The sequence below is a fragment of the Podarcis cretensis genome (assembly GCF_951804945.1).
Source record: "Podarcis cretensis genome assembly, chromosome: 9".
NCBI lineage: Eukaryota > Metazoa > Chordata > Lepidosauria > Squamata > Lacertidae > Podarcis > Podarcis cretensis.
Genome location: NC_137178.1, coordinates 58,620,031 through 58,636,456, shown reverse-complemented (window position 1 = coordinate 58,636,456; position 16,426 = coordinate 58,620,031). Strand labels below are relative to the sequence as shown.

The 16,426-nt window shown below is 42.5% G+C and overlaps 1 protein-coding gene across 1 annotated transcript; it reads right to left on the bottom strand.

Annotated features, from left to right (window-relative positions):
• Positions 1-1,526: 1,526 nt before the first annotated feature.
• VPS37A (VPS37A subunit of ESCRT-I) lies at positions 1,527-16,259 on the bottom strand. Its single transcript, XM_079989817.1, has 12 exons — positions 15,929-16,259; positions 13,569-13,643; positions 12,355-12,469; positions 11,476-11,576; positions 9,946-10,159; positions 8,276-8,346; positions 7,522-7,649; positions 7,376-7,434; positions 7,223-7,291; positions 5,669-5,812; positions 4,368-4,448; positions 1,527-3,275 (listed from the first exon to the last, which is right to left on the bottom strand). Exons 1-11 carry the CDS (start codon positions 16,090-16,092, stop codon positions 4,368-4,370), a joined length of 1,221 nt encoding a protein of 406 aa, XP_079845943.1. The 5' UTR covers positions 16,093-16,259; the 3' UTR covers positions 1,527-3,275.
• Positions 16,260-16,426: the final 167 nt, after the last annotated feature.

The following is a 16,426-nucleotide window of genomic DNA, read 5'->3' as shown; positions in this document are numbered from 1 at the left end:
ATGAAGGTTATTTAAATAATAAATACATAAGGACGCACAATTATTATACTCTATTGTTTATATTTAGGATTATTATAATTTTGGAAAATTCAAGATATTATTTTAGAATAAATGTTTGTGCTCTCATCAATTTCTTTGAATCCACAATCCAGAGGTGTGTACTGCTCAACTCTTTCAAGACACTTAACCCTGCCACCAGCTGCTTAAGTAAGGGGGAATCTAGCCCCACTCCTCCGCACTAGTTCAGTGGACTTCGAACCTTTTTGAACTAAACTCCCCCCAATGGGTGGATCAAAGCGGTTGACTATTCCACTGTTGTGTGCTCAAGTGACTCACTGTTGGGGTGCAGAGATATAATTTTAAAACCCTAATGCACCCTGAGAAATGTGAAATTTGAGGTGGGTCTATAATCTGTTTTTGCACCCTGGACAAACTGCTAAGAACTTTTGGACTATTAATAGGCAGCATGCAAATTTTGTCTTACCTGCATGCTTTATGTCCAAACTGTCTACTCTTAGCTGTAAAGCTATTTAAGTGCCAATTCAAGCTCCATCTCTACATGCCGTTTAAGTTTAAAGGAGAACCAAAGCTTGGGTATGGCATGGTTCTGCTCATTAATATTAGAGACTGATTTTAATTTGTATGTCCACCATTGACCAGGAGGAAACCAAAAACGACTTGATATATTCCAAGATAATTTCAGATTTAAAGAAGTGTACAACTGATGGGACACACAGGATGTTACAGCATACCTTTCCTCCTAACAAGAATGCTCCTATTCCAGCTTTCAGAGACCCATTCCCTCCATACAGTGCTTTCCTCTCGATTTCACTTCCACCATAAACAGCATTTCATGGCTACTCAGTCCTCATTGACCTACTTTGCAGATAAAATTGCTTTCTGTCTTCCTGCTCTCCCTGCAAACCACAGTGCTCCCTTCAGCATGCTGATACATCCATCGTTTCTCAATAGCCCCAATGGTATATGTATATACCACCCTAAATAAAAGGTATTTTCAGTTTCAACCTGTTAATTTCAATAATAATAATTTATTATTTATACCCCACCCATCTGGTTGGGTTTCCCCAACCACTCTGGGCAGTTCCCAACAGAATATTAAAAACACAATAAAACATCAAATATTAAAACCTTCCCTAAACAGGGCTGCCTTCAGATGTCTTCTAAAAGTCAGGTAGTTGCCGATCTCCTTGACATCTGATGGGAGGCGTTCCACAGAGCGGGCACCACTACCGAGAAGGCCCTCTGCCTGATTCCCTGTAACCTCACTTCTCGCAGGGAGGGAACCATCAGAAAGCCCTCGGAGCTGGACCTCCGTGTCCGGGCTGAACGATGGGGGTGGAGACTCTATAGCTTAGTTCAATACTACCCAAAGCTGGTTTCTTTCAAAATGCCCCTAAAATCTTATGCCCCAAAGGGCATGTTTTAAGGAAGAGGAACCAAGCTTCAGAGGGCAAGCAAGCAAGCAAGTTGGTAACGTCGTCTAAATGACAAATGTAGCAATAGTATGTTTTTCCACCAAGCTTGTTTTATTTTCAGTTCAAGACTCAATGATGCAAAGAAGAGCCCGTTAAGGTATTGTAATGCTGAACTCTACAGCTGTTTTTCACCTGTGAGATCTGAAGTGCTGGTTTATAGATGCAAATATCAGTACCAGAAACTTTTTGAAAAAGCCCTTGCAGCCACCCAAGAAAAGGAAGTTTAACTTCTTTTAACAAAGTTGAGTGACACCGGCGAGGGGGGAGAACAAGAGATATATACACCTGGAATTATCTGTTAAATTACCATTTTTTTATAATTGTGTAGGGAAAAAATAGGGTTAAAGAATGTAAGGTCGGTGAAGTAGTTTGAGTTCCTTGCAAGAGCTACAGCACCATGAGGTAAACAAATAATCTAACATGTTTATATATGACAACAAAATTCTTTGGTTTTGGTGAATCACTATATCTCGAATTTTTGCTCCAAAGAAAGCTTGGGCTCTATTATTTCAGATGATTCTACTTCCTGCTTGAATTGATTCCTCACTCAGCGCTGGTCTACCCAACCTTCTCTCCAAACCTTGGTATGTGTTTGTATTATATATGCAGGATAAAATCCCTTCAGCGATTTCCACACATCCAAGGGCAAAAATAAAAAGGTAAAGGTAAAGGTACCCCTGCCCGTACGGGCCAGTCTTGACAGACTCTGGGGTTGTGCGCCCATCTCACTTAAGAGGCCAGGGGCCAGCGCTGTCCGGAGACACTTCCGGGTCACGTGGCCAGCGTGACATCGCTGCTCTGGCAAGCCAGAGCCGCACACGGAAACGCCGTTTACCTTCCCGCTGGTAAGCGGTCCCTATTTATCTACTTGCACCCGGAGGTGCTTTCGAACTGCTAGGTTGGCAGGCGCTGGGACCGAGCAGCGGGAGCGCACCCCGCCGCAGGGATTCGAACCGCCGACCTTTCGATCGGCAAGCCCTAGGCGCTGAGGCTTTAACCCACAGCGCCACCTGCGTCCCATGGCTAGGGCAAAAATAGAGCAGCTGAAAGATCTACCCATACTCTTGCCCTTCTCATGTGGTGCTAGAAGCTGGGAAATGACTCTTCCTCTAGAATGAAGACCTGATCCCACAAGCAGCTAACTGTGTGCATCTCCTCAATAGGGCGCAAGGCCATTTTCAAGTCTCCTAGCCTTTTACCTGCCACCACCACTTAATTTCAATAGTAATGTAGTGTGCTGCTTTCAACATAAAAATGGTTGAAAACTGGATTTCAAGAAACAGAATTCTTTTTTTTAAAGAGGACTTAACATACGAGTTTTGCCTCACAAACTTTGCAACTTACTTTTAAGTAACCAACATTTCTACATCCCCTGCCCCACCCCAAAACAGCAAATGTTTAATACAAAAGTTATGAATTATGTTGTATAAAATTTAAAAATCTAGTCAAAATTACATGTTTAAATATTTAATCTATAAAGTAGGTGGAGAGAGAAGTAGGAACTTAAATATGATAAGGATTATCAATAATAATGACAAGAAATATTTAGTGCAAACACTGCAATAGGAGGATTTCTCGGATGAAATGAGAATAGAAAGACTTCCTAATTTGTCCCAGAATAATAATAATCATCAGCATCAGCATCCCAGTTCTGTATACAGTCTCTTCTATAAACGCAATAACGGTGATGAAATACTTATTTGCAAAATAACAGCTATATGAAAATGTGCTTTGCTGGATTCATTCACTCGCCTCAGAAATTCTATTTAGCTGGAAAACCTGTGAACACAAACATAATTACAGTCAGTCAGATTTCTCATTGTACACAAACATAGCTTCGCAAAGGCAGGCTTCTAATTAATCCAGGGTAGAAAGCTTCCTGTTGCCTCCTGATTTGCTTGCGTTAAGTCATAAGAAAAGAAAAAAGAAAAGCTGGAATCAAACAGCCACGTAATGCAAAACTCTATTAAGCTATACTGGGATTTCCCAGGATTTGTACATTTCATTAGCTTAATTCAAGACAAGCTTAAGACCCAGAAAACTGAGGATGGCAAAAAGTGAGCTTCTCTTGGGAATTACAGGGACAGAGCTACCTAAACTGTATAGAAACATATTCTTGTATGCGACAACAGTGGCGAGAATGTTACTCGCCCCAAAATGGAAAGAAGCAGAAGTCCCAGCAAAGGAAGAATGGATACAAAAACCTATGGAATAGGCTAAACTTACCGGAAGAACCAAGAAATCAAGATAGCAAACTTTTTACAAAAGAATGGAAACGGTTTATTAGATATTTACAGATAAATTGTAAAGAGATAAAAACATTGGCAGGATTATTGTAATAACCTGCAGTTTCATAAGAGTATATATTTAGATGAATAAATGAGCAAATTAAGTTAATTAGGATATGCAGAGGATATGAAAAATAAATTTAAGGAACCGCAGAAAGAGGGGGGAAGGAAGTCAAGTTTTGAAATGTCAATAATTTGTAACATCAGCGAAATCTGAAAAGTATAAATAACATTTAAAAAAGAAAAGAAAAGTGAGCGTCTAGCAACCTCTAGCCCCTGGTCAATGCCCCAACCTGCCAATCTCCTAGTTGTCACTCTAGGGTGTTTCCCCTGCCTGGTTTTGGGGAAAACCTCCTTCCCCCCCCTTGGCCCAGCACATCAGCCACCCCATTCAAGAGGGTCTCCTGATGCCCGAGAGAGGCATTTCTGGAAACTCAGGGTGCTGCTGAGGAAAGAAGGGGTGGGAAAATCACTTTCTGCTGGCCCTTATTTAGATCCAAGCTGCCAATGGCTTTGTGAACCAGCTTTGACTGTTAGATGTGGCATACAGGGCAACTCAAGTCTGAATATTGTGTGAACATACCTATAACGGAGCATGAAATTGAATGCGCATTGCTATTGCCTGTTGAAGCTTTTCTTCTTTGGCTCTTCTACAGTGGCAAATCTAAAAGAGAAACACAAGTGAGCTTTCATCTATAGCCACATGCTCTATATAGCATGCTTTTTTAAGGTTTATGGGCCACATGACATGAATCAACTCAGATTTTTTTATCTTGGAACATAATTTGCTAACCAGTCACATTGCATTTGATCATTTTACTGTGAAAATCAACAGGAAAACAAACCACATTCCACCAGCTGGCTTTTGGCTTCAAGTAGGGGACATATTTTGGGACACTACTTTTATTAGCTGCACATGACTTACAGTTTCCCTGATTGATATGGAACAAAAATAAAAGCTGTACATTCTTCAACCATAGAAGCCTCTAACCACCAAGTAATCTTTGCCATTATTGGCCAATGTAAGCAATTTCTACAGAACTTTTAAATCTCATTGACTTTGGTGGGAGAATTTAGTTCCTTTTCCACAAATCGACAAACTAAAGATGCTTAATTTTGGTGGAATCACACCCCATTAGCCCAAGAATTTGTGCCTGTGCAAACAGACTTCCTCTACTTCTTCTCTCCCCATGCATGCCCCCCCATTTCCTCTGGAGTATTGGGGGAATATCAGAACAGATTTGGGGAGCAGGAGAAGAGAGGGAGAGGAAGTCCTGTTGCACTAACAGCACAGGCAGAAATTTTTGTGCTAGTGGTACTTGATATATATATTTTCAATTGCTGTTTCATGGTGTGAATTATATGTAATTTAGGCTGCCATCCTAAACCCATTTACCTTGGAGTAAGTCCATTAAGTCTCTCTGGAGTCAAGGAGGATTACTTCCGAGTATTGGATTTCTTCGTACAGTGATCTCTTTTGTACTAGTGGGCTTTAGAAATTAGCTGTCCTTTTTGCATTCCAATATTTAAAACAATTTATTTAAGGATATTTAGCAAATCTAAGCACAGCCTTGCATAGTACACCACAGCGAGCATTAAAGTACTGAGGATGTCACAAAGATTATGCCACAAATTGGTGAGATACTTGGACAAGAGCTTGTGGTGAAATGCAGGAAGGCTTGAGGATAATCTCTCTACCCAAGATAGCAACACAGTTCTACTATACACTTCAAAAAAGAACCAAAAGCCTGTTTTTCAAAACGGCTGAAGAGAATCATTTTCTACCCCATAACAGCTTCTCTGCTGGACATTTTCATTCTATTTTTTAAGATTTAAGTTATGCAAAACATAATTTGATTCAAAATGTAAGAGAATTTCACATACTGTTCTCTTCTCCATGAAGCTACTAAGAAAGTCATCTATTTCCGTTTTCCCTTCCAGAAAGTCTTCTGCAATAGTGTCAGACTCTTCCTCAGCTTCATGAGCTGCTACTTTCAGTCTTGCCTGCAGAGCACTTGCACTACAACTCTAAGCAAAATTGGAAAATGCTGGGTGACAAAAAGATTCCGGTTGCAAAATGAAGTAAGTGGTGATGTATTGTTGGTAAATTGATTGTTCTGACTGTATTCTGCTTTAATATTGCAAAGCCACTCTGGGGGGGGGGGGGAGGTTTTGTGAAGGGTCTGAAGACATATAAATCTAATAAAAGAAAATCTGTAGTATGGCTATACTTAGTTCTAATTTAGAAATTTTAAGGAAAAACAGAACTATTCGCTTTTTTGTTTATACAGATCAAAACCAACATGCAGCCATTATGGTTCCCAGAAAGAAATGTAAGCTGGTCAAAGGTAGGAGACCATTGTTAGAAACAGATATGAACGCTAGGAGCTAAATGGCACCTTAAGCCAACAATGGAATGCCTAGATGTGCTTTTTTATAACAAGAATATAAAGCTGAAAGTGAATGAACTGCAGCTAAAATATGTTCATTTTTCACATAGTCTAGTCCTTCCCCAGCCCACCCCCCTAATATTTTTAAGAGGGTCTGTTCTCCAGTTTTCAGAGAGCAGCTGGAAATGGGGAGGCAAAAAAAGATCCTCCTTTCCTTCTACTCTGCCATTCTAATCTGAAATCTAAGGCGTAGTACTGCAACCAGAGTTGGGAAACAGCTCACGCTAATGAAATTCCTAGTTGCAAAATGCGCCTAAAACAGAGTTCTGAACACTGTAGGAGACCTGTGGTTCTCAAGATGTTGCTGGACCACAACTCCTACCTAAATTATAGCAGAATCTGCTGTAACAGTTTTTTCCCGTTAATTGGTGGGTCTTACAGAGCAATCCTAACCCAGGCTAGATAGCAGCAGGGCAAGACGGATGTGACATAGCCACCGCTGCATTTATAGCTCTGCTGCTTTTGCAGGCCAGGGCACAAGGCCAGAGCAAGCAAAACCCAGCTCCACATTATGGCAGTCTAGGCAGCAGAGGCTCTAGTGGATTCTGAGCCAGCCCAGGCACACCATTTTGAGATTTTCTGCTGGACTGGGAATAGGGACACCTCTGTCCCATGCAATGTGTCTGGTCCAGTCCCCTGCCCTATCCGGCAGATTGGAGGTCTGGATTGCAGCCTTAGGGGAACATTTACCTAAACTGAAATAGTACGGTCTCACGACTCTCCCTCCTCATTGTAGTGCATGGCAGATCATGGGATCAGGCGCAACCTTCCAATTTTTAACCTACTTTATAGGGTTCCTGCGAAGATAAAATGGGGCAATACCCACTTATGTTTCTTTGAACTCCACCTTCGGATATAAATGTGAAAGAGGCCTGGAACAGACCTAAGCTAGAAGCTATCACTGCATCTTGTGATAGTGAAATCCATAAGTTAACTACGCACTGGGGAAAAGCATTCTCTTTTGATATGCAAGAGGGACAGAGCTTACCTCGCCCAGTTCATGCTGCCGTTGCATCTTCTTTTCAAATGTAGCCTTCAGCTGAGTAAGCTGTTCATACTACAAGAAAAGAATGTCTTGAGAATCAAACTCAAATATTTTCTTTCCAAGCTCCAGAAATAATTCCCCTCCCCCTTCACTTACTTTATCCAACACTGCTTGTCTTTTCGTCTCCAAACTTGGTTCCAATAAGAGGTTTTTTTCTGCAAAGTAAACCCACTGTTCAATATTAGAAGGTTACCGTTTACTCTCACGTTACTCTTTAAATTACAAGTATTCTGAAGTCTTACTTGCCAGCTCTTCAATACTTTTCACTAAATCATCCTTGTCGTTAATGACTTGCTTCAATTGGGGCAAATTAACAAATTGTTCCAGCAGGACATCTTCTTGCTCATTCATGTCTGTCAGCTGTGATATGCTGCATTTCAAAAGAAACACACCCACGTTTAAGATCACCTAAACATTTTTATCCAAGAAGTGGAATCTAAGCCTCAAGTACCTCTTAGGTTCTAAGTGTCCTAAACCTCTCATTTCTCACCCTACTGAAGATACGTTGCATGCAATTTCATTTTATGAACCTGATGCTGCAATTTTTTCAGCTGAAACACCCAGATGAAGATGACTGGAATATTTTGTTTTCCCCCAGAATAGGAACACTTTTGAGAGAACATGACCTTAAGCTAACTGCTTGTGCTATTAAGAAGCATTTTGGCTCCACTGAGATTGGCGTCAGAGCGCTCCTACTCTTTTCAGGCTGCAGAAACGTCTTCAACCCACTTGTTGCAATATCCTGTGTTCTGGGGAAATCACTGTACAATGACCGGTAATCTGATTATAGCCACTGGAGGATCATTTTCACATGCCGATGTTTCACAATCGGAAGTACTTCGCTTGAGGTTTTCTAAGAATTTCAAGTTTTCTAAGAACATGAAAGAACTGCTTTCAGTTTCTCCAAAGGCAGTTTTTTAGGTGCAGATCTAGCTATGAGTGGAGCTGGTTTGCACATGAAAAATAATACATTTTTAATGATACAAATATTTTTACCTAAGTTCCAATAGTTCTGGAAATGCATCAGGTACATCAGGCATTTTGTAACTGAATCCATTAGGGCTACCCTGAAAAGTTTATCAAGAAGGTAAGACAATGAATGGTATTTCCCCCCTGAAAATAGATCATGAGTAACAGATTTGTGAAGCAACAGAAAATTATTTCCTGCATGACTATAATATGAAAAGAAGACTCAATCTAATTCACCAGTATAGAATAATCCATTGGACATAAACTCTAATAATGAAGCAACAACAAAAATCTATCTAAGCCTCTATGACACAGATTTTGTACTCGGGAGCACTCTATGAACTTATACCACACAAGTTAGAAGTAAGATGTAGGAAGATGTGTTATATATTTTTAAAAAACATTATTTTTCCAATATGTAGGTTGAAGGATAACCAGACTGAGCATATGCTCAATTGATAAAAATATTGTTTTTCAGATCATTGGGAAGAACTCCATTGCGTTCTTCCAACATAGCAATCCTCCCTCTGGCTGTTCTGTCCTGACCCCCAATCAACTATGAAACAGCAATTCTGACTCCTTACATGACTCCCACTCATAGTTCTTTGGATTGTACATGGACATAGTGAATATTTAAACTGTTTTAAGACAGCAACACTGGAGTGAGGAATGAGATACTGGGTTGTATCCGACTAAGCTCTACTCAGAGCACAGCCAACAGAGAAACCAGTAGGAGAACACTTCAATCTCCCAGGACATTCTATACAAGATCTCAAAGTAGCTGTTCTATTACAAAGGAATTTCAGAAATAGACTGGAAAGAGAAGCTGCTGAATTGCAACTTATTACCAAACTTAAAACCACGGAGAGAGACCTGGTCTGAACAAAGACATTGGATTCTTATCTCATTATACATGACAAAGCCATTTTTCACCTTCTCACCCCTTGCTTTTTCCTGTAAGACCTATTGCAGTCATTAAGAGTAGTCAACAGGCTCATCACAGCTATCTGCCAATCACCCAATCCCACCACCCTTCTGAGTAATACCCCTCCCCACCTTCTCACTATATAGAAGGGTCTGGTGACTTCTGTTTCAGTGTATCTGAAGACGTGTGCATGCACACGAAAGCTCATACCAAGAACTAACTTAGTTGGTCTTTAAGGTGCTACTGGAAGGAATTTTTTGTATTAAAATTAATGTTACTTATGCCCCTTAATGTTACGCTCATTAATTTTAGTGGGCCTTCTCAATGTATACTAACATAGGATATAATCTTAACTGGCTGGTGACTCTGGGGCTCACACTTGGGAGGTGTGAAATACACGTGTTTGAGTTATATGGAGTAACAGTTTGAGAAACCTCTAGCATGAGGACATAATGCTTCTTTTGCTCTTAGTTTCTAATTATGCCATATAGGTGGAGGACTATATTGTTTTCTGGTTTATGTGGGCAATACAATTGGAGTTGGGGGCTATTTTATGCATGGAGTCAATCTGGACATATGGCAGCCTTTTCTGTCCCTGAATTTTTTTCAGTGAAATCTATATAGAGTGACTAGATCAAGCAATCTATCAACATCATAAAGCACTTTAAGTTATATTTCTGCCCAAACGCCCCAAATCCTTTTATATGATCTGTGGTTGGGATTAGCAGGCGCATAAAAAGTTTGAATTATAGCTATCACCAGACATACACACCTGTGATATGGTTTCTGCTGTTGGAACAGGTAATGGCAGATCTGATATCATGCCAAAGGAAGGAGCCGCAGGTCTGTCTGTAGCGTAGCCAGAAGAAAGTGATTCTGCAAGTGGCACAGATGTTATAGACCTGTTTGTTTCTTGTGGTAGGTATGGAGAAAGAAACGGAAAGTTCTGAGCATAGGGAGGAATTCCAGCTGGTTTGTTGTAAAGGCTACGGAAAAAAGGAGGGAAACAATTTACCATCAGCAACAGTTTCTTGAGGAAAGGATTGCCGAAGTATAAGGATAGTATCTTGTCAAATACCTCACAATGATTCACTCTAATAACCTGTTCATCTGTACCAAGGTATCTACCAACAATGCCAGTGTAACACCTTCTAGGAAATCAGGTGGCCCAGCTGTCAATACATTTTGGCCCAAGCAGTTAGCTGTTGGCACATCAAGACTTAGGATGAGATCGAATCAATTACTTTAGGCATGCTCAACTGCTTTGTGCCTACCCAGTGGGATTTTTTTTAGCTCCCCGCCCTACTGTAGAAAAGCAGACATGCCCCCCCCAGCCATATTACACATTACCTTTCAAAGCCCCTTCATTTCAAAACAGATTTGCAAAATTTGCAAAACAGATTTCAAAACAGAGAAACGCAACCCTGAAGCCCCTCTGGGTATGTGAAAGTGGTGACAGTTATTTAATGTAAAACATTAACCAAATTCTTTATAGAGATTTTTATTGTTATGGAACATTAATTCAAAGTTAGTCAATCTTCTTGGCACAAGCCACAACGCAAGTATGAGACAGCATCACTCTAGTGCACTTCGTCACAGTTATTTGAACGTCGACTCTGCTGAGTCAGAAAGTTCTGGAGGTGGTAGATATGGCATGGGGTAGGCCTGGCTCTTTACCAGAGTGGCTAACCTATGGTCCTCCAGATGTTGTTGGAGTACAACTTCCACCATCCCTGAACAATGGCCATACTAGCTTGAGCTTATGGGAGAAAAGTCAAACAGCATCTGGGAGGTCACAGATAAGCCATGCTCTATACTGTAGCTACGGCAATAAACCATCCTACTCTCATGAACTCCTGGCCTTTGTTGCCATGTGTTGCACCTGTGTCACAGGATAGCTACTCATGCTATAATTGATCTGTATCCTTCACAAGCATTCCTATGCCTATTTCTAAGTTGAGACAGATCCAGAACTAACCGTTTTATCTTAAATAAAAATAGTTATAGTTTGCTGTGAGACCCCAAGTAGTCAAACTGTGGTTTCCAATTCTAGCCTGGAGGCAAAAAATGTTTCTGGCAGTTTGTCCAGTTTTGATATAACTGCAAATTACACTTACTATGAACCGGTGAGGGAGGAACAGTAACAAAATGTGCACGGTGGATAGAGGATTGTTTGGCCGTGATATCCAAATTGGGTCCATAGCTTATCAACTCAAGTGTAAGGGAAGCTTTAAGAACACTACTAAATTATGTATCCAGCTTGTTTGCAATTATCACCCTTATTTTCTCTGTTTACACTTACTATGGAAATGATGTTGAGCTGGGAGCCAAAACTGGAGGATTCTTCCAAAATTCATCAAGTACACTTTGAACTATTTTTCCAAGATCTGAGTGCATTGTGAACTGTTAAGAGATTAAAAAGCTGTATTTAATTTGCAGAATTGAAGCATGATATACAAGTCAACTCATTTTACACTGAAACCAGGAGGTTGACACAGGTGCCACTGTTACGCATTATTTGGCCCCAGCGGCTGTCAATACAGAGGCCTCAATCTGCACAGGAGCTGAATTGTTTCCATGATTAAATACAAACTGAGGGGCTAGGTACTGAAATAAGGGATCATGAGCTCTGCAGAATACATATACAGGATTTGTTTTGTTTTTTAAAAAAACCTGAAATAAACTCTGGAAAAACATCTAAAATGCCATTGCTTCTAGTTAAAAAGCTAATCGTAAAAAAATATTTCTTTTTCTACATAGAGCACATACGTTAATATTTCAATAAGTGCATTTCTTTGAAAAATTTTTTTGCAATAGAATATACTGAATTTTTTGCTCTATAAGACTCACTTTTTCCCTCCTAAAAAGTAAGGGGAAATGTGTGTGTGCATCTTATGGAGCAAATGCAGGCTGTGCAGCTATCACAGAAGCCAGAACAGCAAGAGGGATTGCTGCTTTCACTGCACAGCGATCCCTCTTGCTGTTCTAGCTTCTGAGATTCAGAATATTTTTTTCCCTTGTTTTCCTCCTCCAAATACTAGGTGTGTCTTGTGGTCTGGTGCGTCTTATAGAGTGAAAAATACAGTAATTGCTGCCACCTATGTATCCTGGAAAAGACATGTACAGTTTATTATATGACCACCCCTTAAATTTTCAAGGAAAATGATACAATTGTACATACATTGCTTATTAATGGGCAGGCCACATACACTCCTTGTTTGTCCATTAAATGATGCCGTATTGGAGGGAAAACACTGATGACTGGTTTTTCCTGAGGAAACTGAGGAGGAAGCAATCTGTGAACACCAAAATATATTACCATCACTTTCATGTAAATAAGATATCTGGGTTGTTGTTTTTTTAAATCTCTATTTGAATACTCTTCAAAGCATATGGTTTGCATTGGCAATGAAGGCAGTTTCATTCCTTACAATTACTACTCTACGGACAATAGCAACGTTTATCATTTAAATTATACTTAAATTATAACAAATGTTAATTTCAACTATTTACAAATACAAAAAACCCACAGTCCATAGGCCAAAGCAAGCTAGTCAAAGGTCTTCATCCTCTGTCCACAAATCAGCAAACTATCAAAAAGGTCACTGTATACACTCAAGTCAGCCCCAAGCTCATTGCTCCCCTGTGTGCAAGGAGAATGAATGGTACAGGTACACTTGGCCAACGGTCTTGTTCTCTAAGGTGAATATGCATGAGCTGTGGTGAGCTTCAGGCTTCCACACACTCTTTTATCCTCACACGCAAGAGGAGCAGAGTGTAAACCTTCACTTTGGACTTAACACGACAGTTCTGAAAAGGGACGCGGGTGGCCCTGTGGGTTAAACCACAGAGCCTAGGACTTGCCGATCAGAAGGTCGGCGGTTTAAATCCCCGCAACGGGGTGAACTCCCGTTGCTCTGTCCCAGCTCCTGCCAACCTAGCAGTTCGAAAGCACATCAAAGTGCAAGTAGATAAATAGGTACTGCTCTGGCGGGAAGGTAAACGGTGTTTCCGTACGCTGCTCTGGTTTGCCAGAAGCAGCTTAGTCATGCTGGCCACATGACCCGGAAGCTGTACGCTGGCTCCCTCAGCCAATAAAGCGAGATGAGCGCCGCAACCCCAGAGTCGGCCACGACCAGACCTAATGGTCAAGGGTTCCTTTACCTTTTACTACAGTTCTGCAAAGCTAACCAAATGAATTAAAATGAACTATGACCAAAAAGTGCTTTCAGGTCCTGGGTTGCTAAATAAAACAACAGGCCAATTGTGTTTTCGCTCATCTCAGCCCCAAGGTGTGCAAATCTGACCAATCTTTAGTAGAGGATTGTTTTCCTAAATTGTGAAGCACAGCTTAAACATTTAAAGTGACATATAAGCAGATCACACAGTACTTACATGTTAATATTTATTGTCAGGTTGTTTACAGTAAATGGCAATCGATACTCCACATCTTTTTGTATTTCAGCTATACTGTTAAAAGAAATGTAGGTATTTACCAAAGGGTCACCGGAACAATGAAAATCGTCAAGCTTTTAATGATACCGGCAAGTTAAACATTTTGAAGTTCAAATGATTTTAATGGGAGAGTTAAGCTAAAATCTCTCTTAGGGTAATTCATAGAACCTTAGAGCTGGAAGGGACTCAAGGAACATGTAGTCCAAACCCAGGCAATGCAGGAAAATGGTTTTAAAAGTGCTTAACTATCACTGGATATGCCCCATGTTCCAATTCCTGCTACTTTTTGTCATGCTGACTTGAAACCAAAACTGAAAGAAACTTGAGCACCTATGTGGAATGGGCTTTGAAGGCAGTCTGGTGCCTCCAGCTTTTTTCGTTTGGTACCAGAAAGCTATCTGGAGCACTTTATACCCCTGTACAATAGTTAATTAAAGGGACGAGGGTGGTGCTGCGGGTTAAATCAGAGCCTAGGACTTGCTGATCAGAAGGTCGGTGGTTCTCGCGATGGGGTGAGCTCCCGTTGCTCGGTCCCTGCTCCTGCCAACCTAGCAGTTCGAAAGCACGTCAAAGTGCAAGTAGATAAATAGGTACCGCTCTGGCGGGAAGCTAAACGGCGTTTCTGTGTGCTGCTCTGGTTCGCTAGAAGGGGTTTTGTCATGCTGGCCACATGACCCGGAAGCTGTATGCTGGCTCCCTCAGCCAATAAAGCAAGATGAGCGCTGCAACCTCAGAGTCGGCCACGACTGGACCTAATGGTCAGTGGTCCCTTTACCTTTTACAATAGTTAATTAGGATTGGTGGGCCAGGATCTCCTCTCTTGACCTCATCCCCAAACACAGCCTGCCAGCAAATTTGGTTGCCACAGACGCCACTACGTATGTTTCTCTCTCTGGGTTGCATGTGCAATACAGTGGTACCTCGGGTTACATACGCTTCAGGTTACAGACTCCGCTAACCCAGAAATAGTACCTCGGGTTAAGAACTTTGGTTCAGGATGAGAACAGAAATTGTGCTCCGGCCACGCGGCAGCAGCAGGAGGCCCCATTAGCTAAAATGGTAGTTCAGGTTAAGAACAGTTTCAGGTTAAGAACGGACCTCCGGAACGAATTAAGTACTTAACCCGAGGTACCACTGTAATGACTAAGCCATTTATTTTTATATTCAGGACTGCGGCGAGTATTCGCTTCCCCTCCATCAGCGCCGCACCCACTATCGCACCTTTGCCTGTCTTTTCACAACTTTGGCTCTCTCCTCCGGATTTAGCTTCACAGACTTGCGGAGCCGTCAGTCACCCACCACCTTCGGACTAAACCCTTCAAGTCACGCTCCTTCACTCGCGTTTCAACAACAACAAAACCACCTGGTTTCTCAACTGTATGGAGAAGCTGGAATAAGCTCCTCTATCGATTCAGTGCAATAATAATTGCTAACCGCGTTGCTTCTTGGGAGAAGGGCAATGACAGGCCTAGACAGCATCTTGAGAAGTAGAGACATCACCTTGCCAACAAAGGTCCGTATAGTTAAAGCTATGGTTTTCCCAGTAGTGATGTATGGAAGTGAGAGCTGGACCATAAAGAAGGCTGATCGCTGAAGAATTGATGCTTTTGAATTATGGTGCTGGAGGAGATTCTTGAGAGTCCCATGGGCTGCAAGAAGATCAAACCTCTCCATTCTTCAGGAAATCAGCCCTGAGCGCTCACTGGAAGGACAGATCCTGAAGCTGAGGCTCCAATACTTTGGCCACCTCATGAGAAGAGAAGACTCCCTGGAAAAGACCCTGATGTTGGGAAAGATGGAGGGCACAAGGAGAAGGGGGCGACAGAGGACGAGATGGTTGGATAGTGTTTTCGAGGTTACCAGCATGAGTCTGACCAAGCTGCGGGGGGCAGTGGAGGACAGGAGTGCCTGGCATGCTCTGGTCCAGGGGGTCACGAAGAGTCGGACACGACTAAACGACTAAACAACAACAACAACAACGGTCACCCACCACCTTCGGACTAAACCCTTCAAGTCACGCTCCTTCGCTCGCGTTTCAACAACAACAAAACCACCTGGTTTCTCAACTGTATGGAGAAGCTGGAATAAGCTCCTCTATCGATTCAGTGCAATAATAATTGCTAACCGCGTTGCGGTCTAGATCCTTATCCGACAGGGATTCCCTGTAAACATTGTCAGCCGGATAAACATCCGGCTCTCTACCCGCAGCCGAAGTTTGTAACTCCAGTTCTGAGAAAGGGGTTGGCTAATTTGTCCCCCCCCTTCTCTCTCTGACACCCCCATGGCAGCGCGCCACTCACGCGGCGTGGGCGCTCCGCAGGGACTCGATCTGCCGCTGCTTCTGCTGCTGGAGGCTGGTGAGAGTCGGCGGCAGCGCGGTTCCACCGGCCGACGAGGGCGACGAGGAGGAGGCGGCGGCGCCGCCACCGCTGCCGGCTTTGGAGAGCGGGAAGAGCCAATTCATCCTCCGCTTCGCGCACCGAGCAGGGCAGAGCGAGACCGGACCCTTCCTTCCCTGCTCCGCCGGCGCCGCTCTTCCCGCTCTTGGCCCCGCTCGCTACCCGCCACAACAAACTCCCCTCAGGCCGCCAACCTCCTTCCTCCTCCTTTTCCTCCTGAGGGAACAGGAAGCCGTTCCTTGCCGTCGCGAGCGCCCTCCCTCCGCGTCCTGGCCGCTCGGCATCCATTGGCGGGAGCCGCCGCCAACTTCAGCCCGATTGGCTGATAGCCGAAGTCTCCCCGCCCCCCACTGTCCTCCTCCTCCTCCCCCGCCCTCGGCGAAGAGGGAAGGCAGGCCG

What these genes read in the sequence shown, in the direction of transcription:
- VPS37A (XM_079989817.1), bottom strand. Translation starts at nt 16,092, where the DNA reads ATGAATTGGCTCTTCCCGCTCTCCAAAGCCGGCAGCGGTGGCGGCGCC. An exon ending in CCTGCCCATTAATAAGCAAT is followed by an intron (nt 11,577 to 12,354) that starts GTATGTACAATT and finishes ATCTCTTAACAG; the next exon opens with TTCACAATGCACTCAGATCT. An exon ending in GACAAGCAGTGTTGGATAAA is followed by an intron (nt 7,292 to 7,375) that starts GTAAGTGAAGGG and finishes CTTTTCTTGTAG; the next exon opens with TATGAACAGCTTACTCAGCT.